This window comes from Balaenoptera acutorostrata, chromosome 3 (genome assembly GCF_949987535.1).
Source record: "Balaenoptera acutorostrata chromosome 3, mBalAcu1.1, whole genome shotgun sequence".
NCBI classification, from domain to species: domain Eukaryota; kingdom Metazoa; phylum Chordata; class Mammalia; order Artiodactyla; family Balaenopteridae; genus Balaenoptera; species Balaenoptera acutorostrata.
The window spans coordinates 73,830,439-73,858,421 of record NC_080066.1 but is presented as its reverse complement, the minus strand read 5'-3'; the positions used below and the strand labels follow the sequence as shown (position 1 = coordinate 73,858,421).

Here is a 27,983-nt window from a genome sequence, read left to right as displayed (position 1 = left end):
GATGTTTACAGAGATTCGGGTCAGGGGTTCAGGGCCCTGCCTGATTCCTGTCCTGGGTGCTAGAACCCACATCCATGCAGCCCAGGGCTGCCCAACTCTCCACACCAGGCTCAGGCAAAGCGGGCTCTGCAGAGTTCATTGAAATGTTCCCCTGCAGCAACTGAGAATTCCTAGGTTATGTCTGGAAGATGCAAGGCTTCACCTTATTATGCCCCTTACCTCCCTAACCCTGATGTTCCCCAGTGCCAACAGCTGGGAGTTTAAGTGCCCCAGGCGGAGGGCGGACCACACTCTCACCCTGTTGCCCAGCTTAACCCCCCTCCACCCCGAAACCTTGGGTTTAATAGTGACACTTTACACCTCAGTGAGTTTTGCTTTGACCTTGTCCCTGGAGGCAATTAAAAAGCCAAGAAACCTGCCTGAGGCATAACAGAATAAAAGCTGTGTTCTTAGAATCAAGGGGTAAGCAGGCTGGCTCCTCAGTGTGGGGTGAAAGTAGATTTTTTACTGAAAACTTTCCCCAGCCCAACTGGGAGAAGGGGGAAGGGAGAAGAGCGAGGGGGAGAGGAGGGTACGGAAGGTCAGAGAAGCAGAGGGGGGAGGAGGAGCTGCCCCCAGAGTGAGGGGAGTAACAGGCTTTCAGGAAAGAGGGCCAGTAAAAGGGCTTCTCTCTCGTCCTGGAGCAGCTTGGAGCTCTTTCAAGTCAAACTTTGGGTGTCAGGGCAGCTTTCTTCGGAGGGGAATCTGTGTCAAAGTATGCACTTTTATAAATTAATTTCCACTTTTATGTAACTACTTTCTTCCACCCACCTTCTGCCCCACCAGATGAGGAAGACACTACCAAGCATTTCATGCCAGCTAGTGGCCTCAAACTGAATCAAGAAGAATGGCAAAGCTGCTGACTGCCAGGCTCCCGCTGCCTCCCCTTGCCCTGCCCCATGGGCACCGTGACCTCTGAGGGGAGGGGACTGCAGCTTTCATGCCGCTGAGCAGGACCAATTTCCCACTGCCACCACCCAGCCCGGGAGGACGGACTGTCAGCCATTCTAGTCACTTTGGGCCCTTCTGTAAGTGTTTCAACCAAGCCTGGGTCCAGGAATGGTCGCACCTACACATGTCCGTACAACTTGGGACAAACTGTCAAGGGCAGGAGCCACCATGCGTTATTCGGGAAGTTTCCATAAGTCACCATCTGCTCCCCCAGAAAAGCGCTCACTCAGCTGTGGAGAGGCAGGCAAAAGCCCTGACCTTGGCTGCTCTCTGCAACTCACTGCCCAGACCTGAGCCTACAGATAAGGCCCCTCCACCTCCTCCTGCTACTGGCCGGGCACCACCAGCCTCCAGCCCTTCAGGGTTCAAAGCCCTCATTACGCTCAGAAATAAGCTGTGTATGCTCGTCTCAGGGCACGTACACACACACGCGTACCAGAAGTAGAGCCCTTCTGGAGAAAAATAACGATTAAGGATGGGATGCATCATTCCTTTGATTTGGAGGTGAAACAGTGGTAAAGAGCCTCTCCTCCAAAGAAAAGCACCCACCACTGTGCAAACCCTCCCTGGTAAAGAGGCTGCTCAGCACGCCCCGGTCACTCCACCACGTGCACGTGGATCGGGGCGCATTATTTGAAATCCCGGCTCTGTTTCTCCTCCCCGGTTAGCAAATTCCCAAGCCACCTCTCCAGAGCTGGGAATGCTCCGAGAACACACAAACATATTTGAATGCGAAGACGACGTGCGCCCTGGCAACCGGAGCAGATCCTGCATTCCACAGGAAAACGAAGCATCCTTTGTAAAAATGTGCGATTTTGAGACCATGCAGGTCCTTCCCCGCTCCCCCCAAATGATTTTTATCATTAACGAGCTCCGCGGAAATCCTTCTGCCCAGGTGTGGCTGAGCGCTCGGGATTGTTAGGAAAGAAGAAACTTTACCGTTGAGTGGGGTTGGGTTAGAAGGCTGTTCCTTTAAGACCACGAGCAGGAGGACGGCAGCCGCGTGCACGCTGCGGAGGGGCATCTTCGGGCGGCTCCTCCGGGCAGGAGGCGGGCGCGGGGCTGCCGGCAGCTGGGCTCCTTCTCTCCCTCTGGCTCCGGTGCTGGGGCCGGCGGGGGGCGCGCACTGGGACTTCGTGCGCGAAGCCGGGGCGCCAGGGCGAGCACGTCTGTTCTTTGGGCTCCTGGCTTCCCGCGGGCTGCTTTTATGGAGAGACTCAGTCCTAAACACATGATGTCACCGGGTGGAGGGTGGCGGGAGAACGCCCTGCCTACGGGAGGTCTGGCGCCCCAGTTCCAAGGTGAGTTGTAACCCTGACTTCAGCAGCTCTCCGCGGGACGGCGGCTCGGGCGCTCCCCGGAGCCGGGGCTGACCTGGGAACCCACTTCTCCGTGGGAGCCGCGGGCAGGCGTGCGAGAGATCCGCCTGCCTTGGCCCCGTCGGGAGGGGGTGCGTCTAGGGACTCGCTTCAGTGGCCACGGCCTTGGTCTGTCATTGCCCTTACTGAGAAGCCCCCTTAGTACAATGCCATCTGGGCAGGAGCCTCCTTCTGGGCCCCTGGACTGGGCACACTTCGGGGACTGGACGACACAGGTGGGGTTTGGCGAGGGCTGCGTTCAAATTACGAACTTCTGTGGACGGTACAGTGGGTCCTGATAAGGTCTTACCTTTGAAATTTAGACGCCAAGAAATTAACAGGTACATAGCACAGTGGGGATACACTGTGACATAGAAATAGATATACAGATAAATAGACTAAATAAATAAAATAAACAGCTTTACTAAGCAATTAGACTTTCCTCTCATAACAGGTAAGTAGGCAAGGCTCATACTAGTTCCTAATATCAATAGTTCTTTAGGAAGCTGGGAGGGGGACGTCCTTTCTCTGGGGTAGTGGTGAAAGAAGGGGACTTAACGTTATTTATTGAGGACCTACTCAGTGTAAGGCTCTGTACCAGGTGTTTTGCATCTTGGCTTAGATTGGTGTCTGAGTTCTGTTTTCAGTGCAGATTATCATCACCTGTTGCTCCTTTCTGCCCACTGTCCTCACGTATCCGTATTCTTTTAAATATGTGCATACATCTAGTCATATACTTGGCGGTTCTGATCCTCTTCGTGTTTAGTCCATGTTCAGTTGTTAAGTCAAAGGTCTTACTAACTTGCTGTCCCCAATGCTCACTAAATCTTCCTGCTGCTGTTACTGCCGCTTGCCGTTCCGACCACTACCCTTGTCATTTGTGCTTCTGGCTTCCCTGGGTCCTCCGAACGTGTCTGCCCTGCTCCCCATGTTGGGCTCTGTCTCCTTCCTGCTCTGTGACCCTGCCTATTCTCTTGGCTCCCTGCTGCCTACAGGTATTGCTCAGATCACATGGTCTGCTGAAGGGTGCCCACCCCCAGCCCTGGTATATGACCTTTGGTTTTGTTACCTGGACCATCCTGCCTTCTTCTCTTGGCCACAGCGGCCTGACCAGCCCGCACCTCTCTGGTCTCTGCTGACCCTCAGCCTAAGTGGACTCTCAGGCTGGCCTCAGTGACCAGAGAAGCTGCTTGTCCGTGGTAGTTTTGGAGGGATAGAGCAGCTTGTCTGCTGAAAGCCTCCAGGAAGCACATGCCACCCGCATTTCAAGGGGTGCTACTGTTCTGTCCCTGTCCTCTCAGCTATCGTTTGGGTTAATAAAGGGCTTTGAAGTCTTTTTAGGGAAGTAGTTACAAAGACAATCTTGTTACAAGCACTTTCAGAGGATGGTAGACTTAAGGATGACCTTTTCTGCGTGTAACTCTTGATCAAGAGCCACACCTCCGGGTGGTGAGTGAGCATTTCACTGCGGTTCTTGAAACATTCACGTCTCTGATTTGTCATCAAGGTCTTTAAAGGATGAAATGTACTAGAGTAACACAGAGGTTGGGGAGGAGCCACTGCAGGTTCAGAAATGCACACCATGGAGGTGAAATCACTCACCCCACATTTTCCTATATAACGTCCAGCGGTGTTAATCGTATTTATCACGTTGTACATTACATCCCTAGTGTTTAGTTGTCTTATAAGTGGAAGTTTGTACCTTTTTTTTTTTTAATTGATTAATTAATTTTTGGCTGTGTTGGGTCTTCGTTTCTGTGCGAGGGCTTTCTCTAGTTGCGGCAAGTGGGGGCCACTCTTCATCGCGGTGTGCGGGCCTCTCACTGTCACGGCCTCTCTTGTTGCAGAGCACAGGCTCCAAACGCGCAGGCTCAGTAGTTGTGGCTCACGGGCCTAGTTGCTCCGCGGCATGTGAGATCTTCCCAGACCAGGGCTCGAACCCGTGTCCCCTGCATTGGCAGGCAGATTCTCAACCACTGCGCCACCAGGGAAGCCCAGAAGTTTGTACCTTTTGACTGCCTGCATCCAGTTCCCTCACTGCCTCCACCTCTGATAACCAGAAATCTGATCCCTTTTTTCTGTGAGTTTGCCTGTTTGAAGTATAAATGACCTACAGGTGTGATTTTTTTTTTTTTTTTAATCCTAGGGTGTCAGAGGGGGGAAAACTCACACAGAAATGAACGGAATGACCAAACTTCTAAAACATTGAAGCTGAATATCAAGCCTCCCCATCCCACTCCCCAGCAAGCAGCACAGACCTAACCAGCTTAAGACCCCAACTCTGGGGTCCCTCCCTGCCAGAGGCTTCCTGAGGCCTGTGTCACTGAACATGTTTGGATTTGCCTTGCCATCAGCAGATGAGGCTGCTGTCAGCTAATAAATAGCTCATTACTCAGTGGATTAAGGTAGAAAGTGGACCTTCAGCGCTCAAAAGATGGCCCCAGGCCAGCAAATGACACGCCCAGGTGGAAGGCCCCAGGGAGCAGAGCTTCTCTAAAATGTTGCCATCTGGATCAACAGGAGGGCGAGGCTGCTGAGTCAAAGGGCAGAGGAGTGTGGAGGAAAGGAACACCAGATTTGGTGTCAGGAAGTCTAGACTGAAGGGCCTGCCCCACCACTTACTGGATGGCCTTGACAGTGATGCAGCCTCCCTGAACTTCAGTATCCTGGTCGTCTCTGAAGTGCAGATTGCCATCCCGGCCGCTGGGGCATTGAGAGAATTGATATATGGCTGGAACGAGATAAGGTGGGTGGAAACTTTTCATTCATTCATTCATTCACCCTCTATGTGCCAGGAACTGTGCTAGGCAGAGTCCTTGCTCTTGGAGAGTGTGTAAACATAAAACAAATAATCTCATAAATAACCATGTAATTATGATTGTTATAAGCTTGATGGAAGGTTGATGTATAACCAGAAGGGGCCCCTCGCTGTCCTGGGGCTGTGAGGGAAGACATCATCAGTGTAAGGATTAGATTTTATGACTTCCTAAAACCTTTGAAATGCACACCTAATACCAGGCTCTTCTTTCTCAAAGCTGGTACCGTCTGGCAGTATTTGCCCTTTACACAAGCTAATCGTTGGCCTTTCAGGCATAAGGGTTAGAGTATAGAGATTTTTATTTCTTAAGGTAAGAATTAACTCTTCGGATAGTATCACTCAGTTGGGAATGCAGCTTTTGATGGGGCAAAAGAAAGGGCTGGTGGGAAGAGAACTAACATGTATTGAGTGCCTACTATTTGCCAGACACTGAACTTGGCACTTTATTCTTACAACAACCTGTGGGGATGAGTGTTACATTTGCCACTTTACGGATGAGGCACCCGAGGCTGGGAAAAGAGAAATCCCTTCCTTGCACAGGTTCACGAGGCTTGAGTAGCAGAGACTGAATTGTCAACTAGATAATTCTCTGTCTCCAAGGCCCAGGCAAGCTCTTTCCATGGCCCCCCTAACAAATGCTTCAAACGGGGCCGTTGTGTTTCCGGAGCCCTCTGAGATGTGGCTTCTCCAGTTTTCTAGATGCTGTGATTGTTTTTGTTGATCTGGGGCACAGTGTACCACTTCTGGCAATCACATAATGCTCCACATGGGATATGGCTGTGTCCTTCTCCCGGAGCGCCATGGGGAGGGGCGCTGAGGGCCCCTGCACTCCGCTCCCTGCCCAGAGCATCTGCCCAAATGGGATACGAAGAACCTGACACCACAGAGCTTTGATTTGATATGTTCTCCAGCAAAGGAGAACATGAGCCCAACCACGGAGTTCTTTGTTATATTAATGAGCTCTGCTTTGACCGGTGTGGGGTGGAGGGTGGCGTATGGAGGGAAGGTGAGGGAGAGGGAAGGAAGAAGGAAGGAAAAGGCCAAGGGGTTTCCTTTGCCTGGGCCGTGACTGAGGGAACCCCTAGGCCAAGACATGCATGGACCCCTTGATCCCGGTGTGAATGTCTAGGTCTTTGAAAAAATACAGTCACTTTTGTCTCTTTCTTCACATCTGCTTCTTCACTTCTGCTTCTTCACTTCTGCAGCTGTGGCTTAGAGTCATAACCTCTGTGTGAACCCTAGCTACCGTGCTCAATTTCAGGCAGGATCAGGTGGAGGGCAATGTGACCCACAGGAAAGAAGGCCAGACTTGTGGCTCTGCCAGGAACCAGCTCTGGGCCCTTAGCAAGTCTCTGGCCCGGTGTATGCCTCAGTTTTCTGATCTGTACGTTGAAATAAGAATGTCTAACCCCACCCGGGGTTGTGAGTGTAGGATGAGACCATATATGGGAAAGTACTTTGGCAAACAAAAGCACCTGACATACATAAGATGTTCCTGAGAGTGGGCTTGAAACAAAAGAAAGTTGTCTTGATCTCAGTCTTGGTTTACTAACTTAAGAAAATGAAATCTGGATTCCAACCAGGGACCGTAAGTTCTTACCCAGCCCCTGCTACCAGTTTCCATGGTAACTTGTGACTCTGATCTAATTATTTGTCCACGGACTCCAACTGCTTCCGTCGAGTAGGGAATGATGGCTTGTCACCGGGACTTTTATAAAGCACTCTTCATGATTGATTAAAAATGACAATAAATCAAAATCCTATGCACAGGGAAAGTTAGCATTTTAAGTGAAAATAAACCTTGGTGCAATATGTGTTGTCTCTTTCCAGGTAAATTATTCTGAAAACCATGGTTAGCTGACACCAAGACTGCTTAGGAGATATCATTAGACTATAATAGCTTAAGGTTTCTCACATCCATCTATCCTTTCACACCTGCTAGTTGGATCCACTCTCCTCTAACCTCAGAGGTTTGGTCCAGATCCTGTTCTCCTTGTTCTCAGTCTGAAGCACTGTCCTCTCTCAACCCTGTGTTTTAAATCATAGTGCGGTCACAGACCACATTCCAGCAAGCTCACAGGTGCCAACCTAAAGCAAATAGTCTTCATATCGATTCTGACAACTTCCACCAATGGTTAGGGAGGCCAAATGGTAGAGGGGAAAGAGCTTTGGCATCATATGAAACTGGACTTCGAAACTCAGCTCCACCACTCACTTCCTGTGTGACCTTGAGCAAGTCACTTAACCTCTCTGAGTCTCAGTTTCCTACTTTTTAAAGAGATGAAAGCCATAGAGTAAGTATACTGCAAAGAGGAGAGGGGAGGATTAAATATAATGAGCTAGGCATGTGAAGAACTTAGCGCAGTGGCTCATAATAAGCACTATGTAAATGTAGTTCTCTGCTGTAGAAAGGTCTTGATTGCCTGAAGGGGGACTATTTCACCCCATAGTTCCTAGTTTGGGCAACCCCGCCAGCCTCCCTGATTTGAGCAATCACACCAAATTCCGTGAACCCTAAGAAAAGAATGAGTGATTTCTAAGTAACACTGTCCCCCGCAATTCTACACGTTGGCCTCTCAAAGAATGTAGTTTTTGTCATAACAAGCCAATCTCCCTACTGAAGCAGTGATGCTTTCTAAATCAGTAGACTCAGAACCACTTTACCACAGGAAATGCCCAATCACTAGACTCTTGGGGCTGGGAGGTATTCCTGAGCTCAGAGATGCCACGTACTATTGGAATAAGCTGGCAATTTCCTCTTGCTTGGATGCTCTAGTTCCATGCAATTGCAGGAATGTATGAGCTTATCCCTCCTTTCAGTTCCTTTCAAAAAAAACTGGCAAACAACCCCCAGGTGCTTGCATTTCAGTTTGCATTGGTCTCCCCTGGTCTCTTATCCTTGAAATAAGAGTTTGGGGCTCACTTTGCAGTGGAATAAATTATAACTAGGTTACTTCTGTCTGCATCCTAGTTTTTTAACACAGGTATGCAAAACTTCTCTTTGATATTACATATCTGTTTTCTCGTCTCGACAGGGTTTTGTGGGGGTTAGAAATGATGACAGGATACAGAGAGAGTCCTTAAAGGGTGTTCAAAGAATCAGAAAATGAAAACTCAGAAACTTGGGCTCTTCAAATTTGGTTTCCTCTGGGGGGCATGGGAAGGGGAAATCCCTCCAATACCTCAGTCACTCCGTTTTTATCATAGAGACTTGATGATAAAATTAAGTGGCACTTAATTCCAATGAGAATTTGTAAAATTCTTTTGAGATGTTTAAGAAGGACACTAAACTCCAAAATTATAAAGTGTACTTTGCCTGGAACTGTTGAGTTGGCTGTTTGTTTTTAGTGCAGCCAACAGATGTGTCTGTTGTAAGAAGGATCCCTGGGCTTATTCTACCTCTGAGATAACAAACAAGTTGACACAGGCCCACTTCATAGGAAAGAAATCAGTTCAGAGATCGTGAATAAGAAATCCCGTCATAATAGGTCTCATGTAACTAGCTGTCAGCAGAAGAGAAGTGGTAAGAAGTGGGGACGAGGGCAGAGAAAAGTTATAGAAGGAAGAGTTCTAACTCATAGCCATTGTCCAGACAAAAGGGGAGATGCAGGGAAGTGAAAGAAGACGCCATGGGCTTCCACCGGGGGCTGAGCAACAGGGTGGTCTTGTGAAGACTCAATACAGAGTCTGATGCTGCACAAAGCATGCCAGCCCAGACTGGAAATGGAACATTTTTTTTTAATTGAAGTATTGAGTTACAATATTATATTAGTTTCAGGTGTATAACAGAGTAATTCAGTACTCCATTTAAATTTGTTATAAAATACTGGCTGTATTCCCTGTGCTGTACAATATATCCTTGTAGCTTATTTATATACATTACTACATTTGTGCCTCTTAATTCCCTACCCCTATCTTGCCCCTCCTCCCTTCCCTTTAAAGTTCCTGGAAACGGAACTTTAAACATTGAACTAGAACAGGGAAACATCTCAGCCAAGTGATTTTTATATACAAAGCTATTTAGGGGGAATTCGTAAAGGAAAAGAATTGCCCACTACTCCATCCAACCTGACAATAACTTCATTCTTGTACGTTCCATTTTTGTTCTTGTCCGTGTCAACAAAAAATATTTACCAAGTTACTACCAAGTAAATATACTGTATTTTGTATACTACTTTTTTGGAAACTAACAGTGGGTCGTAAGGGTTTTTCCACATTCCTGCATAGTCTTAAAAAATTTTTTAACATCAACAACACCTTGAGGCTCATGAGGAGAACAAGGAGGCCAGGAGGAGGGAATGTTCCAGATGGACGAGAGCTGGAAAAGAAGGGACCAAGAGGAGCAAGGGGAGAGCAGTGAAGAGACACTGTGGAAAACACCTTGGATTTTTGAAAACTTTTTTTATGGGAAACTTACAAATATATATAAAAGTAGAGAGGGACTTCCCTGGTGGTGCAATGGTTAAGACTCCACACTCCCCATGCAGGGGGCCGGGGTTCAATCCCTGGTCAGGGAACTAGATCCCACATGCATGCCACAACTAAGGAGCCCTCTAGCCACAACTAAGGAGCCCTCTAGCCTCAACTAAAGACCCAGTGCAACCAAATAAATAAATAAATTTTTTTAAAAAAAAGAGTTTAAAAAAAAAAAAGGTAGAGAGTGTAGTTATAATGAGTCCCCATGTAGCTATCACCCAGCTCCAACAATGATCAACTCATGACCCACTTTGTTTCATGTCTACCCCCACCAACCCATCACTCCTTCCCCGGGTTACTTTGAAACAAATTCAAGACATCACATTATTTCAGTGGTTGTCAAACTTGAGCGAGCATCAGAGTCCCCTGGGGGACTTGTTAAAACAGATTGCTGGGCTTCCCTGTGGCGCAGTGGTTGAGAATCTGCCTGCCAATGCAGGGGACATGGGTTCGAGCCCTGGTCTGGGAAGATCCCACATGCCGCAGAGCAACTGGGCCCATGAGCCACAACTACTGAGCCTGCGCGTCTGGAGCCTGTGCTCCGCAACAAGAGAGGCCACGATAGTGAGAGGCCCGCGCACCGCGATGAAGAGTGGCCCCCGCTTGCCGCAACTAGAAAAAGCCCTCGCACAGAAACGAAGACCCAACACAGCCAAAATAAATAAATAAATTAATTAATTAAAAAACAAAAAACAAAACAAAAACCAACAACAACAAAAAGTATATCTAAAAAAAAAACCCAGATTGCTGAGCCCCACGCCCAGAGTTTCTGATTCAGCAGTTCTAGGGTGGGGTTGAGAATTTGTATTTCTAACAAGTTTCCAGGTGATACTGATGCTGCAGATCCAGGGACCACACTTTGAGAACCATGGTATTATTTTACCTGTACGTACTTCGCTTTTAAAAAGGACTTCCTTTTTTAAAATAATTTTTAAAATTTTCAGCAGCTTTATTGAGATATACTTGACATACAGTAAACAGTACATATTTAAAGTGTCTTAATTTGAAGTTTTGACATATGTGTATATCCATGAAACCATCATCACAATCAAGATAAAGAACATTTCTAATAGCCCCAAAGATTTCTTGTGCCCCTTTCTAATCCCTGAGGCTGTAGTACCGACCCACCCCAAACACCCCAAGAACCAGTGAGCTGTTTTCGGTCACTATAGATTATTTAAATTTTTTTAGGATTTTATCTGTGGGGTCATACAATGTGTATCTTTTATGTGTGGTGGCTTTTACTTAGCCTAATCCTCTTGAGATTTATCCATGTGGTGTGTGCATACATAGTTCCCACCCCCACCAGGAATCCCTTCTTTAAAAGGTAATCATGATGTTACCATCACTCACAAAAATCAATAATAGTTTCTCAGTATCACATTTTTCTTATTGTCTTCTTGGTGGTTTTACTATCCATTTGTTTGAAATGGGCTCCAAACAAGGTCCATACACTGCAATAGGTTAAGACATCTCTTGAGATTCTTTTGATCTATAGGTATAATTTGAATTGGTAGCCTGAAGAATCATTTGAGCAGTAGCCCAGAGAGATGTGCAGGTGTGTATTGTGAAGAGCACAGACTTTGGGTCTGCATCGCACTCTACCACTTACTAGCTAAGAGCGGTTGGACCTGTCATCTAAGTGCTCTGAGCCTCACTTTCCACATTTGTAAGAAGATAATAAGCCTAGCTCATGGAGAAAACTTGTGAGAATTATATGAAAATGAAGCCTGTGGCATGGTATCTAATACATAGTAGGGCTACGGAATCAGAAGATGTGGGTTTGTAGAAGCTTTGTGACCTTGGGCAAGAACTTAACTTCTCTAAGCTTCAGTTTCCTAATCAATAAAATGGAGCTAATAATAGTCTCTTTTATAGAGTTGTGAATGAGCTAATGGGTATAAACATCTTAAGCATAGTATCCAATATGCAGTAAGCACTCACATTTTTTGTTGTTCTGAAAACACCAATTATTATTATTATTTTAAATATTTATTTATTTTTGGCTGCGTTGGGTCTTTTTTGCTGCGCGCGGGCTTTCTCTAGTTGTGGCCAGCGGGGGCTACTCTTCCTTGCGGTGCGTGGGCTTCTCATTGCGGTGGCTTCTCTTGTTGTGGAGCACGGGCTCTAGGTGTGTGGGCTTCAGTAGTTGTGGCACGTGGGCTCAGTAGTTGTGGCTTGCAGGCTCTAGAGCACAGGCTCAGTAGTTGTGGCTCACGGGCTTAGTTGCTCTGTGACATGTGGGATCTCACCAGAGCAGGGCTCGAACCCGTGTTCCCTGCATTGGCATGCGGATTCTTAACCACTGTGCCACCAGGGAAGTCCTCTTTCTATTGTTTTAATTTTCATTTATCTGTTAGCTAGTGAGGTTGAGCATTTATCTAATAACTAGTGGGGTTGAGCATTTATCTAATAACTAGTGGGGTTGAGCAAAGCTAGTGCATTTTCTCATGTGAGTCACATATTCATAGCCTTTGCCCATTTTTCTACCGGGTTCTCTGTCTTTTTCTGATTGATTGTAGAACTTTCTTATATGTTCTAGGTAAGAATCCCTTGCTGGTTTTAGAAGTGACCATTTTTTTTCCCAGTTTTTCACCCACCAGTTGATTTTGATAATGATACCTATCCTTATCATTATCATTAATTTTTTTTTACATGTACACATGCTTTTATTTTTATAAATAATAATGTGTATACATATGCAAAGATACTGTAATCTGTATACTATCCCACATATCAATATTATTTCACATGAAAATTTAGAAAATATTAGGAAGAATTTAATAAAGATACTATGGTATATGATATCTGAACATACTAAATACATAAATAAATTATGGGGCTTCCCTGGTGGCGCAGTGGTTGAGAATCTGCCTGCCAATGCAGGGGACACGGGTTCGAGCCCTGGTCTGGGAGGATCCCGCATGCCGCGGAGTAACTGGGCCCGTGAGCCACAAGTACTGAGCCTGCGCGTCTGGAGCCTGTGCTCCGCAACAAGAGAGGCCGCGACAGTGAGAGGCCCGCGCACCGCGATGAAGAGTGGCCCCCGCTCGCCGCAACTAGAGAAAGCCCTCGCACAGAAACGAAGACCCAACACAGCCAAAAATAAACAAATGAACAAATAAAGACTGATATTATTAAAAAAAAAAAAGAGGAGTGAATCCCTCCTTCCTCAAAAAAATAAATAAATAAATAAATAAATAAATAAAATTATGTTAGCTAGCTATAGATAATAAATCTATGAAAGGAGAAAAAACTATAAGTTTGGGGGTTTTTTTCTCTTGAATTTTATTTTATTTATTTTTTTATACAGCAGGCTCTTATTAGTCATCCTTTTTATACACATCAGTGTATACATGTCAATCCCAGTCTCCGAATTCATCACACCACCAACCCCACCCGCCGCTGCTTTCCCCCCTTGGTGTCCATATGTTTGTTCTCTACATCTGTGTCTCACTTTCTGCCCTGCAAACCGGTTCATCTGTACCATTTTTCTAGGCTTCACATATATGCTATCATTAATTTTAAAATAGTCGAATCCCTCGATTTTTTCTTTGGCCTATGGTTGCACTTTTTAGGTCTTGTTTTTTTAAAAAAAAATCCTTCCCCACTTTAAAGATCATAAATATATTCTATAAATATTTCTATTTATTTGTTTTGTAGGGTTGCCTTTCACATTTATATCTTTAATGCCTCTGAAATTCACCTTTGTTTATGGTGTTAGGGATTCAGCTTAATTCTTCTCCATCTAGTGAACCACTTTTCCCTGCTCTATCTACTAAGCTACGTATCCTGACCCCACTGATTTGTGGTGTGTTCTTTTCCATACATCAGGTACACTCACACCCAAATGCATAAACACACACATATACATTTCTGAGCACTTTCTGGTCCTTGGTCTATTTGCATGTTTTTGCACCAAGACCGTAGCGTTTTGTTATATGGCATTGGAGCAGAGTGGGGCAAGTCCTTTCTCTTTGCTCTTTTCTCAAAATAGACTCAACTAATTGTGGACTTTGGTTTTATTCTTCCACATAAATTTTGGAATATGCTTTTTCATTCCCTCAAAATATTTGTTGGAAGTGTATTGAAATTGCCTTGAATTTTTAGATTAACTTTGTGAAAATTGATATCTTTACATGTTAAGGGGTCTTGCCCACCACCATGGCATACCTCTTTGCTTATTCAAGTCTTATATTATGTCCTTTAATAGTTTTACATTTCTCTCTAAAAATTTATTTTGAGCCTTTTAAGTTAATTTTTAGGTACTTTGTAGTTTTTTTTTAGTTTTTATTTTATATTGGAGTATAGTTCATTTACAATGTTGTGTTAGTTTCAGGTATACAGCAAAGTGATTTAGTTATACATATACATATTCTTTTTCAGATTCTTTTCCCATATAGGTTACTACAGAGTGTTGAGTAGAGTTCCCTGTGCTATACAGTAGGTCCTTGTTGTTTATTTTACATATAGTAGTGTGTATTTGCTAATCCCAACCTTCTAATTTATCCCTTCCCCCACCACCTTTCCCCTTTGGTAACCAGAAGTTTGTTTTCTAAGTCTGTGTGTCTGTTTCTGTTTTATAAATAAGTTCATTTGTATCATTTTTTAGATTGCACATGTAAGTGATATCATATGATATTTGTCTCTGATTTACTTCACTTAGTATGATAATCTCTAGATCCATCCATGTTGCTGCAAATGGCATTATTAAATTCTTTTTTATGGCTGAGTAATATTCCATTGTATATATGTACCACATCTTCTTTATCCATTCATCTGTTGATGGGCATTTAGGTTGCTTCCGTGTTTTGGCTATTGTACAGAGTGCTGCAATGAACATAGGGGCACATGTGTCTTTTTGAAGTATGTTTTTCTCCAGATATAGTTAAGTTAATTTTTAGGTACTTTATAGGTTCATTGCTCTTGTGAAAGGTGTCTTATTTTCTATTATATTTTCTGGTTGAGTATTGCTGATGTAGAAGAATGCTACTGATTTTTGTAAGGAGATCTTGTTCCTGACATCCTTGCAGACAATAAGTAGTAGTTCTAAAAGTTTTTCTATTAATTCTGTAAGGTTTTCCACATAGGTAATCAGATAAGCTATAAATAATGACAGTTTTGTCACTTCCTTTCAAATCCTTACACATGTCGCTTCTTCTTCATGTCTTATCACATTGGCCAAGACCTCCAGTACTCTGTTGAGTTGTAGCAGCTCCTGTTCTTAGAGGGAACATGGGGCTGTCTGCACTATTATCTCCTCCCTATCCCCATGGGTTATGTCTGCCCTAAGGTAGCCACAAGCTCCATCTTCTGTTGGCGCGCAGGACTAATCATTCTGTTTTGTCTTGTAGTGGAGTTGGGATAGACAACAGTCTGTCCATGAAAATATGAGGGAGAAAAAGATCCCAAGGTAAAAGCTTCCCCACCTGTGGCATCTTTCCTCTTCCTCTGTAAAGTGCTGTCACAGACACACATATTGGAACCCAACTATTTGCTGTCCTTCTAGAGGCTTCTCACAGTTATTGCATTAGATACTCAGATCCAACAACTGCCCCATTTCTGAGGCACTCCCATAGCTGGGTTGAAGGAAATAGCCAGTAGCCTAAAATGGGTTGCCATTTTGTCAGGATCCAGAAGCCAGAGTGATACTTCTAAAATAACTATGATCATGAGAATGCTTTAATCAGAAGCTGTTGAAGACCCTCATTGTAAGCTCTTTAATAAGAGCATTCAAAGGTGTTGACAAGCTGGCCTTACCTCCTTTTCCACTTACACAGCTTATACCACATTCAAACCACTCTGGGTGAGCTCCTTTTCCTGAACAGGTGTACTTTATTATTATTATTATTATTTTGACTGTGTTGGGTCTTGGTTGCTGCATGCGGACTTTCTCTAGTTCCGGCGAGCGGGGGCTACTCTTCTTTGTGGTGCGCGGGCTTCTCATTGTGGTGGCTTCTCTTGTTGCGGAGCACGGGCTCTAGGCATGCGGGCTTCAGTAGTTGCGGCACGTGGGCTCAGTAGTTGTGGCTCGCGGGCTCTAGAGGACAGGATCAGTAGTTGTGATGCACGGGGCTTAGTTGCTCCACGGCATGTGGGATCTTCCTGGACCAGGGCTCAAAACCGTGTCCCCTGCATTGGTAGGCGGATTCTTAACCACTGTGCCACCAGAGAAGTCCGAACAGGTGTACTTTAAACCTAATCTGTTTACCATACATAGAGTTCTCTTATCCTTTCTCCACGTTGAGAAATCCTACTCATTGATCAAGGCTCAGAACAACTCATCCTTCTTATGAAGTCTTCTCAAGTTCATCCCATGGGGGTGCATCATTTCTTCCCTAGCGCCCCTCCATAGCACTTCTGTGTCAGACTTGCCTTATAGTTTGTTGTTAGTTATCTAACTGTCCCATTAGATAGTGACCTCCAGGAGGGCAAGGACTGTGTTTTATTCATCTCTATCTCTGCAGCAGTTCTTCACACGTAGTAGATGCTCAATAAATTTTTATTCATCAAATTAAGTTACAGAGGTCACAAATCATAGGAAAAAGAAGTCATTTGTAAGGGTGAAGTAATGCTCTTGCCCAGTCTTGGCACCAGTAGGATTCAATGTGAATTTGCAGAGGTGTTGTTACCTTCAGTAATACTCAGCAACATGCAAATAGGAATGAGAACAGACACTGTAAACTCTTAGTCATTCTCTTTATTACCTAATAAATCATTTGAGTGTCATACTAACAGGTGTTCAACCTGTGTAGCGCTGAGTGACTATTTAGAACGAAATGTACCTGCGAAGTCTAACATATAGGGGCAATTGTGGAAGTTAGCATGAGGACAGACATTCCTGGGTCTCTGTTCCTGAATAATACTCCTACTTACACTGTTAGGTAAGTATCCTTACACACAGCCCTTGAAATGTACCTATTTACAGGTGAAGGTTATGACACAAATGGAAATTTATTTTGAAAATAGTACCTTTATTTTCAATAGGAATTTCCAATAAGTGGGATAGCTTAGTCATGTTATGGAGGAGACATGAGAAAGGTAAATGAAGAAACTGAAGTAAAATTAATAATGTTTATATTGTTCCTTTTCTTTGAATGATATATAGCAGTTTCTTTTGTGTGTTTATTCCTTTTGCATCCCTGGACAATGGGTAAAGGAGGTATTATTATCATTTTGGTGAAAACTGAGATAAAGAGAAATTAAATTAATTTTCTTCAGTAGATTTTTGCAGCACTGGCCCTCAATTTGTTCATACCTCCCTGGATCCACCCTCTTGAGTCACACCTTTCCTACTGACTCAGGCTTGGCCATGTAACTTGCTTTGGCAAATGAAACAAGAGCAAATATGACACAAGCAGAAAATTTTAAGTGCTTGCATATTGGAGTTTGCCCTCTCTTACTGCCCTTTGGTACCCTGAGACCACCGTGGTGAGACCACTATGTGAAGCCTGGGTTAGCCTGCTGGAGGATGAGAGATCATATAGAGCAGAGTTGGGTCATCCCAGATGACTCCCCCTTGACCAACCAGCCTATCAATCTCCTGATATGTGAGTGAGGCCAGCCAACTCCAGATAAGCCACCTACAGACCTCAGAGATCCACCACACCAACATAGATCAGATTAACTGTCCAAATGGCTTATGGAATCATGAGAAATAATAAGTGTTTGCTATTTTAAGCCACTTAGGTTCCAGGTGGTTTGTGACACAGCAAAACCTAAGAGGCCTATTTCCCAGAACGCCTATTCAGGCTAGATCTCGAGGTCCTGGTCCCTAGGTTCATGTTCAATTGCTGCTACCCCTCTTCTAGTCAAAGGTCAGGTTGAGATATACAGATCTTAAGGATATTATTTTGTATCTTAGGTGTGATCAAGCCTCTTCTTGAATTTCTCAAGGGCAAAGGCCATGCCTTGATTTTCCCAGTACATTGCTTTAGTCGTAAAATATGCTCTGTGAGGGGTATAACTTTTCTGAAAAGGAATGAAAGTTTAGTTTTTATGAGACTGGAAGATAAAGCTATATGTGGTATGTTTAACTCTCAAAATGTATATGGGGCACAGATATTTCTAGTTACAAAGAAGATTTTAGACTAACATTCTTTCCTAAGAGGGAAAACAGAGAGGAAGGGAACAGCATGGACCATCCTTTTGTCCCTGAACCCAGACCAAAATCTTGCAGAGCCTCTGGGCTGAACTCTTCAGGCAATCACATTGACATCTATGTGAGCAGCGCCCCACCAGAGTTGTGCAGTATACAACTTATGCAGCTGTACATGAGACCCCCTACTTGGCACATAGTAAATGTTTAATGAATGAATGAGCAAGCAAGCAACTGAGCATGCATGTGTGCATACACATCATGTTTGTGGCATTTAGCAGGTTTTAGCTGGAAAGAAAAAATATATATATAACAAATTAGAATGAGTATCCCTCTTTAGTGGGCTCCCAGAGCACAAACCATTTTGCTTTTGGTGTGACAGAGTGAGAAAATAGCCAAATAAATTGTGTAGATCAGATATAGATTCAAAGAAGAAACTTTCACCAAATTTTGCAGGGCAAAAAAATAAAATAAAAACTCATTTTGGTTAATGGTGACACCTAGTGGTGTATCAAAACTGTGGGTTTTCCTTGGAGTAAAGTATTTTATTTTACAAGTTAGGGTGAAGGAGCCCTTGGACCCCTGCTCCCTTCACAGATCAGGTAGTTGAGGCCCCCAGGCCTCCCAAGGTCAGTGCGGGTAGGATGTTGCTCCAGAATTTAATTCTCCAGAGGCCGTTCCAGTGGTGCTGTTGCAGAGACCTCAGAATAAATGCCAGAAGCGGTGGTAGCAGGGGGTCCTTCCAGTAGTACAGTGTCACTTATTGTCACTTAAGACAGTTGTTCCGAGCTGTTTACCTTTCCACGACATCTTACTCTTTTTTCCATCTTCCCCTGCTTCTTCTACTTGCCCTTTTATTCTCTTCCCTTCTCCTTCTCCTCGGGCAAGACCCAATGGCTTCTTTCTTCTTGCTCCTCTCTCTTTCCCTTCCCTCATTTCTCATCTGCTTTTACTTTCCCTTCCTTTATTCTCTACCTCTTTTTCATTCTCTTTTCTCTGCGTTCACTGATGCCTCCCAAGGATGTTGCAATGTCTACTCTGGTGACCACTAACCCATGTGGCTATTTAAATTCAAATGAACTAAATGAAATGAAAAATCCAATCTCTCAGTCACGCTAGTCACATTTCAAGTGCTCAGTAGCACCAGCGGCTGCCCTATTGGACATTGCAGAACGTGATCATGTCCAGCATTGCAGAAAATCCTCTAGGAAAGCACTGGCCCAGGGCTTGGCTGACCTACCTTTCCAGTCTCTCATCTCTTTTCCTTCTCAGCACCTCTTCTCTAAGTAGAAGAACAGTCTGCGTTCTGCTCCTCTCCCTACCTTCCTGCTCACTCCACTTTATTTGGTGACTTTCTGTTTTCTGTATATTATATAAACTTGTCGAGGTGACCTTGCCAAGTAAACACAAAAATATATAATCATATTGGACAGTTTATTTGGGGTAGTGAGTGATTCACAGCATCTTGTTTTCCATGCGTTGGGACACATCAAAATATTTTTAAACTCAACACATCAACACAGCATTTAAAACAATTATACCTCAGACCTTTTTTGCTTCTTTTTTTAATCCACAGGTGTCTACCTTTCTGCCTTGTCTTGAGTTCAAGTAGCGTTAAAAGTACAATTTTTTAATGCCTGAGAAAATATACATTTTAAGTATAAAATGGCTTTGAAATACACAGGAATCTAGTTACAGATTGGTGTTTGGCTGGGATGGAATGGACATTTACTTTTTGTTGAATGCCCTTTGATAGTATTTGATTTTTTACCAGATTTTTAAGCGTGTGTTCAGAACTTATTAAATTGAATTCTAAATTACTTTTGAAATTAAAAATAATATCTGAAAATGTCACGACACCAAGAGGATCAAACCAAAATAGTCCAGGAAAATGAGATCTCAGAGAAGGTAGTTTCTGAATGAGCCTGCACGGTTTGGGTGGTGATGTGTCTCTTTAAAGAGATAATGCAGGGGGCATGGCCCTGCGTTAAATTTAGATTGATGTCCGGTGATAATTTGCCAAGAATCAGAATGCCCTGACAAGTGTCCCCTCCTGACCGTTGATAGAGATTTATATTAGAAAGAGAGCCATCCTTTTCCTTCCCACCCATCACTGAGAGCCTGTCCCTTTGGTGCCCACCTCCAAAGGGATGGAAAACGCTAACAGCCTTTGAGCCTCCTTTCCAGGGTCCACTCACCCACCTCTCTTCAATAAGGTCTTGATGAACAAAATGAAAGTTACCCTTTCTCTTCCTTTTCCTCGGCTCTCCCGGGCTAATCATGGTCGCATGACCTCCCTCGTACCACTGGATCTTCAAGGAAGAAAAGAGGGTGGAGCCTGAGATCTTGCCTGACTTCAAAATTGGTTTCAGCCCAAAGGCACTTCAAAACTTGGATTTATGTAGCATTTACAGTAGAGACTCGGGGTTCTTTAAAAAGGGATTTGAGGACAAGGATAGAACCATCATACCTACAAGATAAGTGACAACTGTGCTGCCAATTTGAGAAAAAGGGAAATTGAGGCAGGGCACATTGGTGCGAGCTGGGATTCACAGCGTTCTTGACTTCCCGTAAGACCACATGGCATCCAAACCATATAATCATATGCCCAGACTGAACTGTAGCATCTCTGTGTGCATTCATCTAAATAAAGCGCCGTCTGGACCATGCCACCCAGGGGAGTTGGTTTGTGGTTCTTTCCCACTGTGGACTTCTACGGTGCCAGCCTGACCTCGGGCAGAATCATGGTTCCCCTAAAAGAACAAAAGTTTACACTTTAGCTCCGTGGGGCATGCAGGAGTCAGTTTCTAATGAAAGGCTCTCTGGTGCTCTATGTTGGGAAGACAAAGTTGGTGTTGGGTTCTCCTTCTCACCCTGCAGCAGGGTTGACTGGCTTCTTTATATGACAGTCTCAGGACAGCATTCCAAGTGACAAAGGCAGAAGCTGCAAGTCCTCTTAAGTTCCTTGCCCCTGAACTCACAGGATGCCAGTTCAGCCACCTGTTACTGGTCAAAACAAGTCATAAGTCCAGCCTAGATTCAGAGGGTAGGAAAATAGATTCCGCTTCTTGGTGGGAGGAACTGCAAAGAATCTGTGGCCAGATTTCATCCACCACACACATATATTAAAATATTCATTTAATATTGAAATATACATAATATACAGCAAACCTAGAAAACATAGCCTAAATTTCCACAATTTCCCTTAACTGGTTAAAAGAAAAAGCATCTATCACTAAACTATTCTTCCAAATGCAGACATTTTCACTCTTTTTAAACCTAGATAATGCTCTTTTTTAAATGCAAGAATAAAAGGGGAAAAACTGACTCTTTGAGAGGGAATGATAAAACACAGTCCTGGAAATTGAGTCTCCAGCAGGGAACATCTGTTACCACTTAATGTTTAACTGTATAAGCCCCAGACGATGAGAATGGGTCAGATTCTGTAGTTTGGGACTTACTAAGTACCATCTGTTTCTCAATTAATTTTTAGTTGATGTGGAATTTTGTGTTTTAGGAAGACAATTTGAAGGGCACAAAATAAAGCTAAGAAGAATAGAAGTGAGCAAAACAGGAGGCAGTTCTCACAGGAAAGCAGGTGGCAGGGGTTCTGCCTCTGCCCGAGTGTAGCTGGATATTACATCAGATGTTACTGTTACTCGCATTAAGAGAGACTGAAAAAAAATGGCAGTTTTGCACCACAAAGCAAATGCATGGAAGAAAAAGAGGAAAGGGAACACAGTGAGAGTAGGAGGATAGTAAATGCTAAGAAGTGCAATTTGTGAAAAAGCTTTACTTCCAAGAAAAAAGAATATTCATATAATTTTGGAAGAAACTGTCCTGGAACAACTGCTGTTTTAATCCCCAAACCCTGTCCTCAATATGTGAGACCGCAGTCGGCTAAAGAAACATGGCCCAGAAACGATTTATACACTCAGGCATCAGGAAAGTCACTGATAACAGGTAGTATGTGATTTTCTTACGGAGAAAATGACTGATGACCACCGCAATTCAAAGAGCATGGGGTAAAATCAAGGGCTCGGTGAGTCAGGCTGAAAACAAGAGAAAAAACGTAAGCGAGGTAAAAATAGTCTGATTTGCAGGCTGCAAGAAAGGGAGATATCTGTAAGATATCTACCCACTGTGCAAGAATCTACCCACTCCCTCCTCACCACAATCCTGGAAAAATGTCAACTGGCCTTCTAAAAATGAGAAAAAAAGGAAAAGAAAAAGGAAAACCCTGAGACTTCACTCACCTAGACAAACAGCCAAAATGGGGCTGTTCACAAAGGAAACCATAAAAAAGATGAAAAGACAACCCTCAGAATGGGAGAAAATATTTGCAAATGAAGTAACTGACAAAGGATTAATCTCCAAAATTTACAAGCAACTCATGCAGCTCAATATCAAAAAAAGCAAACAACCCAATCCAAAAATGGGCAGAAGACCTAAATAGACATTTCTCCAAAGAAGATACACAGATAGCCAACAAACACATGAAAGAATGCTCAACATCACTAGTCATTAGAGAAATGCAAATCAAACTACAATGAGGTATCACCTCACACCAGTCAGAATGGCCATCATCAAAAAATCCACAAACAATAAATGCTGGAGAGGGTGTGGAGAAACGGGAACCCTCTTGCACTGTTGGTGGGAATGTAAATTGATACAGCCACTATGGAGAACAGTATGGAGGTTCCTTAAAAAACTAAAAATAGAATTACCATATGATCCAGCAATCCCACTACTGGGCATATACCCTGAGAAAACCATAATTCAAAAGGAGTCATGTACCAAAATGTTCATTGCAGCTCTATTTACAATAGCCAGGACATGGAAGCAACCTAAGTGTCCATCGACAGATGAATGGATAAAGAAGATGTGGCACATATATACAATGGAGTATTACTCAGCCATAAAAAGAAACGAAATTGAGTTATTTGTAGTGAGGTGGATGGACCTAGAGTCTGTCATACAGAGTGAAGTAAGTCAGAAAGAGAAAAACAAATACCGTATGCTAACACATATATATGGAATCTAAAAAAAAAATGGTTCTGAAGAACCTAGGGGCAGGACGGGAATAAAGACGCAGATGTAGAGAATGGACTTGAGGATGCGGGGAGGGGGAAGGGTAAGCTGGGACAAAGTGAGAGAGTGTCATGGACATATATACACTACCAAATGTAAAATAGATAGCTAGTGGGAAGCAGCCGCATAGCACAGGGAGATCAGCTCGGTGCTTTGTGACCACCTAGAGGGGTGGGATAGGGAGGGTGGGAGGGAGATGCAAGAGGGAAGAGATACGGGGATATATGTATATGTATAGCTGATTCACTTTGTTATAAAGCAGAAACTAACACACCATTGTAAAGCAATTATACTCCAATAAAGATGTTAAAAAAAAATTAAACACACACACACACAAATGGGGCTGTTCAGAGTGAGTTGCAAGGCATGCTGGGTAGGGAAGGTTAAGAGCCTGTGGCTGCCTTGGGGTCTTGCCCTCAGTAGCTACTTGACCTTGGGTGAGTCATATAGTGTCTCTGAACTTCAAGTTTTTATCTGTAAAATGGGAGCCTAAGGTATTGCACACAGCGTGCCTGGCACTCAATAAAGCCTGGGTACTTATAAAAATAGTTCCTCAGTAAATTCCTGTTATTCTCTTTGGGAGGGATAAGCTCCGGCTAGTTTGTCCCATTTCCTGTCTCCTGGCCAGTCCTAACATTTAAGCTCATATGAGACTGGACCTGATTTAAGCAGAGCAACTTTGGGGCTCCCAGCGGGAGTGGTGAATCGTTCTCCTTCTGGCCAGGATCCACCTGGCCCCAAGTGACAAACCTCAGTATGGCTTCAATTTTTAAACATCTTGTTGCCTTAAGAGCCTCAGTAGATTTCCAAGTGTTGCCTCTATTGCTGCATCTATGTTTCACTCCAAATATAAAATGCTAACTTTTCAAATGTGCATTTTCCTTCCCAGGAAGCCTTTAATAAAAATAATATAGATACCTATTCATCTGAGTGTTTTTCGCCAGGAGACAAGAGAGTGGAGGAATGATCTGCTGCATTTTATTTTTAAACAAATATAATCTTTAGCAGTGGTTGAATTCACTTAGTATTTATTGAACGTTTAGTACGTGCCAGGCAGATACAAGTGCTCAGGTGAGACAAAAAAGTAAATCATAGTCCTTGCCCCTTAAGAGTTTATGGTCCAAAGGGGGCTAAAACTACTACACTGTAATAATTACATTCAGGGTATAATGTAATAAGGATCACAAACCAGGTAGGGACAAGGTGAATCAGGGATTTTGAAGGAAGGGTAGCATTTTATTTCTCTTTTTTTTTTTTCAAACATCACACTCTTTTCTTTCCATAAATTTATTTTTTTTAATTTATTTTTGGCTGCATTAGGTCTTTGTTGCTGCGCACGGGCTTTCTCTAGCTGTGGCGAGCGGGGGCTACTCTTCCCTGCGGTGCGCAGGCTTCTCATTGCGGTGGCTTCTCTTGTTGTGGAGCACGGGCTCTAGGTGTGTGGGCTTCAGTAGTTGTGGCACGTGGGCTCAGTAGTTGTGGCTCGCGGGCTCTAGAGCGCAGGCTCAGTAGTTGTGGTGCACGGGCTTAGTTGCTCTGCGGCATGTGGGATCTACCGGGACCAGGGCTCGAACCGTGTCCCCTGCATTGGCAGGTGGATTCTTAACCACTGTGCCACCAAGGAAGTCCCGGCATTTTCTATAGGAGATTTTTATTACATCAGTAACATTCCAATAAAAATAATACCCTAATGAGTAGTGATTTTCCTTTCTCTGTGTTCCTTTACACATCCTTATTCATACCTTTATGTGATTTTTTTTTTAATTTATTTTTATTTATTTATTTATGGCTGTGTTGGGTCCTCGTTTCTGTGTGAGGGCTTTCTCTAGTTGCGGCAAGCGGGGGCCACTCTTCATCGCGGTGCGCGGGCCTCTCACCACCGCGGCCTCACTCTGTTGCGGACCACAGGCTCCAGATGCGCAGGCTCAGCAACTGCGGCTCACAGGCCCAGCCGCTCTGCGGCATGTGGGATCCTCCCAGACCAGGGCTCGAACCCATGTCCCCTGCATTGGCAGGTAGACTCTCAACCACTGCGCCACCAGGGAAGCCCCCAATGTGATTTTTATAGTATCTTCACAGTACAGTTTTGTGCTCTCATAAGCATTATGTGATAAGCATTTCCTTTTGCTAATAGTTTTCATCATACTTTCCATCTGGTGGTGAATGTAATTTCCTTTACAGTCCCCTGGTGTGGGATAGTTGTGCTATTTCTCCAGTTTCTTCACAGTTAACAGTTATGGTGTAAGGGGAATCTTTATTATGCATGTAGCTTTTTTTCTTTTTTGGTATCATTTTCTTTAGTTTAGCTCTGCAAGGTAGGATTGATGGGGGTCAACGGGCATGAACATTTCTATGTCCTTTGAAATATATTGCTCCATTGTTCCCCCCGCAAAAAGGTTGGACCCATTTACACTGTCACCAGCAGTAGATGTACTTGTTTCATCAAAAGCGTGACAACGTTGGGTGATTTCTCATTTTGTTTTGTTTTTGTTTTTGTTTTTGTAATCTGCTAATGTCATAGCTATGCCATGATGCCTCGTAATAAATTTTAATTCTCATTTCTCTGATAACTATGTTTCCCCATCCTTCCTGGCTGTAACTCTTACATGACTTGCCTGTTCAGGTGAGATGAGCAGGAGATCCACAGGCAGAGAGCTGGTGAGCAGGCACTTTGAGGAGAGCAAACAGCTTACTCAGGTGTTGAGGTAGGAGAGAGCCTCATGGTAAGGAACACAGACCTTTTGACTGAGGCATAGGGTGGACAAAAAAAAGAACCGGTGGAGGTGAGGCCAGAAAGGAAAGTGGAGGCCAGCGTGTGCAAAAGCTTGTTTTGAGTCCTATAGGATTTTTAGTTTAACTTGGACAATGTGCCTCATAGGAGCGAACAATTGGGACAGGCTGTCTCTCTCCTTTACCTCTGATGAATCCACGGGCCCAGCAAGCAGAACTACCAGCTCCACGTGCCCCTGTCGCCTCTAACTCTTGCCCCCTCGCTTCTTTTCCACCTGGGGCCTGCTGGTTCCCACGGCTCCTGCCCACCTGCCTCCCCTCCTCCACCTTCCGCTTCACACTCCTGGAACCAGGGCCCCTCTCCTCCTCAGGTGCCATCCGACCCTCACTGTCGGCACGCGGCATGGCTCAGCCTACTTCCGATTTGCCCTCTGTTCTTCTGAACCAGCCCAGGACCCAGCATCAGCCCCGGGCACTGGACCCCCGGTTCTGCACTCCCCACCGTGGCCCCCTCGGGGATGTGTTCTCTCTGTGTTCCCAGAGGGTGAAAAACCACAGGACTGGGAGGGAGGCATCCACAGTGTCTTTCCTCCTCTACCAAGAAAAAGCGAGGCAGCCTACGATAGAACTACAGAGGAGACGGGTGTGGTCCTTTGGGAAAACCCCTAGGCCTTGCTTCCCGAGCGCTGCTAAGGCCCAGGGGAGTGTTTCCGCCCCACAGAGCTGATAGCCAGGCCTTTCCAAGGATCATATGTCCCCTGGTACATCCCCAGCTGGAGTCCCATGTGCTGCTGAAAGAGGCAAAAGCTGACAAATAGCACCGGGCCCTTCCCCAGGCTCAGTCTTGGTAACCACAGGGAGGCTTCCAGAAGATGTGGAGAAGGCCCTGGACCAGGAGCCCCAGACTGGGAGTAAGCCACGCCAGGTTAGGCTGTGACGCAGGACAGTTGCCTCAAAGTGAGTTTGGTGGAATCTTAGGTGATATTGCTTGGAAGTATGAAAATCTCCGATGGGCAGAGAAGTTTCCCTAGACAACGCCCTGGGAGCTCCCTCGACCCAAGTGCTGCACTTCTGACTTTCTCTAAGCAGACTTTCTGACAGAAAGCTCTTGGTTCCACCACTTCCAGCTGCATACCTTTGGGAGATTTCTTCACCCCACTAAGCCTCATATTCCTTATCTGTGAAATGGGAATAATGAAACCAATGCAAGGTGTTCTGAGGATTAAATGAGATAATGTATATGGAGTGATTAGTGCGTGGAAGCCCTCCATAAATGGTAGTGTGATCTTTTGGATTACTTTGGCCAGCTGCCTGCCTTTGCACCTCTTCTGAGTGCATCAGCCTGAACACCCATGAGGTTGTTGAGCATCTGGCCCCAAGCCCTGAGAGGTACCACGTGTCCGGGACCATTTCCTCCTACTAGATCTGCAGCCCAGCGCTCCCTTTCAGACATCTGTGGCTCAAAACGTGGGTCTCCAGATGCCCACGTGTGTTAGGAACGTCTGTTCCTCCAGGGCATGCAGAGGAGAGACAAAACCCCATATCCGTGGGCACAAGCGCAATAGCTTCCCCGTTACCTAGGCCTTGATGGGAGGGGCTGCACTCAGGGGTCCACGGTTTCCCTGAAGGCATCGTGACTTCCCCACTGGTTAGGGGTCTTGCAGAGAGTGGCACAGCTGAATCCCAGCAGCATCTGATGGGCACTTACTGAGTACTGTCCTCTGTCCAGCCCCGGTAGCCGGCGTCTTTGTCTCCAAATGCTCTCCCAATGGGAGTTTGGGGAGTGCCGAGGGTTCCATCCCTGGGTGCTCTGTGTGGCGAGAACCACTCTGTCTCCATACGAGGATGATGGGAAATCCTGTCTACCACAACCCTGTGGAAACCACGAAATGCTACACGAGTGTAAGGCGTGATAACTGTGATTTCTGGCGTGAGTCACATCCCCTAAACCGCACCAGCCTTTGCAGACTATCCACGGGTAGCGTGGTTTGATATTTTAGTGGATTGCGTGGCTCCTCAGCATGGGTTTCCAGCTCTTCCTTTCTTTTCAGACAAGACAAGTTAAATCACACCCTCGTCAAGCTGGATAGATGCCCCCAGCTGGTGTCTGGCATGAGCTGTGATGATGAGATCGTTCAGATTCTAAGGTTGTCCCCACACTCACCTGCTAGAGTGAGTTCTCAGGAATTCTGGCCACTCTGAAAAGTAGAAAATCAATTGCTTTTGATCCTGGAATACAGTTTGCTCTCATATTGTGGGCAAGCAACTGCTAACTTGACGTTTAAAAACATCTTAGTGTCTGTTTTTTATTAACTATATTTGACCAGACAGTATAAGCCAAATGAAGGAAAAGGTAAAGCTTTGAACATTATCTTAGGGGCTAGCTGGAGGAAAATAGAAACTGAACAATCATATCAGCATG

At 44.6% G+C, this 27,983-nt stretch overlaps 2 protein-coding genes across 4 annotated transcripts in view; one reads left to right on the top strand and one right to left on the bottom strand.

Annotated features, from left to right (window-relative positions):
- Positions 1-2,366, bottom strand: part of CA12 (carbonic anhydrase 12) — a 60,695-nt gene extending 58,329 nt beyond the window's left edge. Inside the window, exon 1 of one of the 2 annotated variants that reach the window (XM_007165973.3) lies at positions 1,930-2,366. In XM_007165973.3, coding sequence (XP_007166035.1) covers positions 1,930-2,014 — 85 coding nt within the window. In that variant the 5' untranslated portion in view covers positions 2,015-2,366. The remainder of the gene's footprint in view (positions 1-1,929) is intronic. The other variant, XM_007165972.3, reaches the window with a different exon arrangement.
- Positions 2,367-4,494: 2,128 nt separating this feature from the next.
- Positions 4,495-27,983, top strand: part of USP3 (ubiquitin specific peptidase 3) — a 228,129-nt gene continuing 204,640 nt past the window's right edge. The window contains exon 1 of one of the 2 annotated variants that reach the window (XM_057543776.1): positions 4,495-5,094. The gene's annotated coding sequence lies outside the window, so the exon portion shown is untranslated. The remainder of the gene's footprint in view (positions 5,095-27,983) is intronic. The other variant, XM_028166965.2, reaches the window with a different exon arrangement.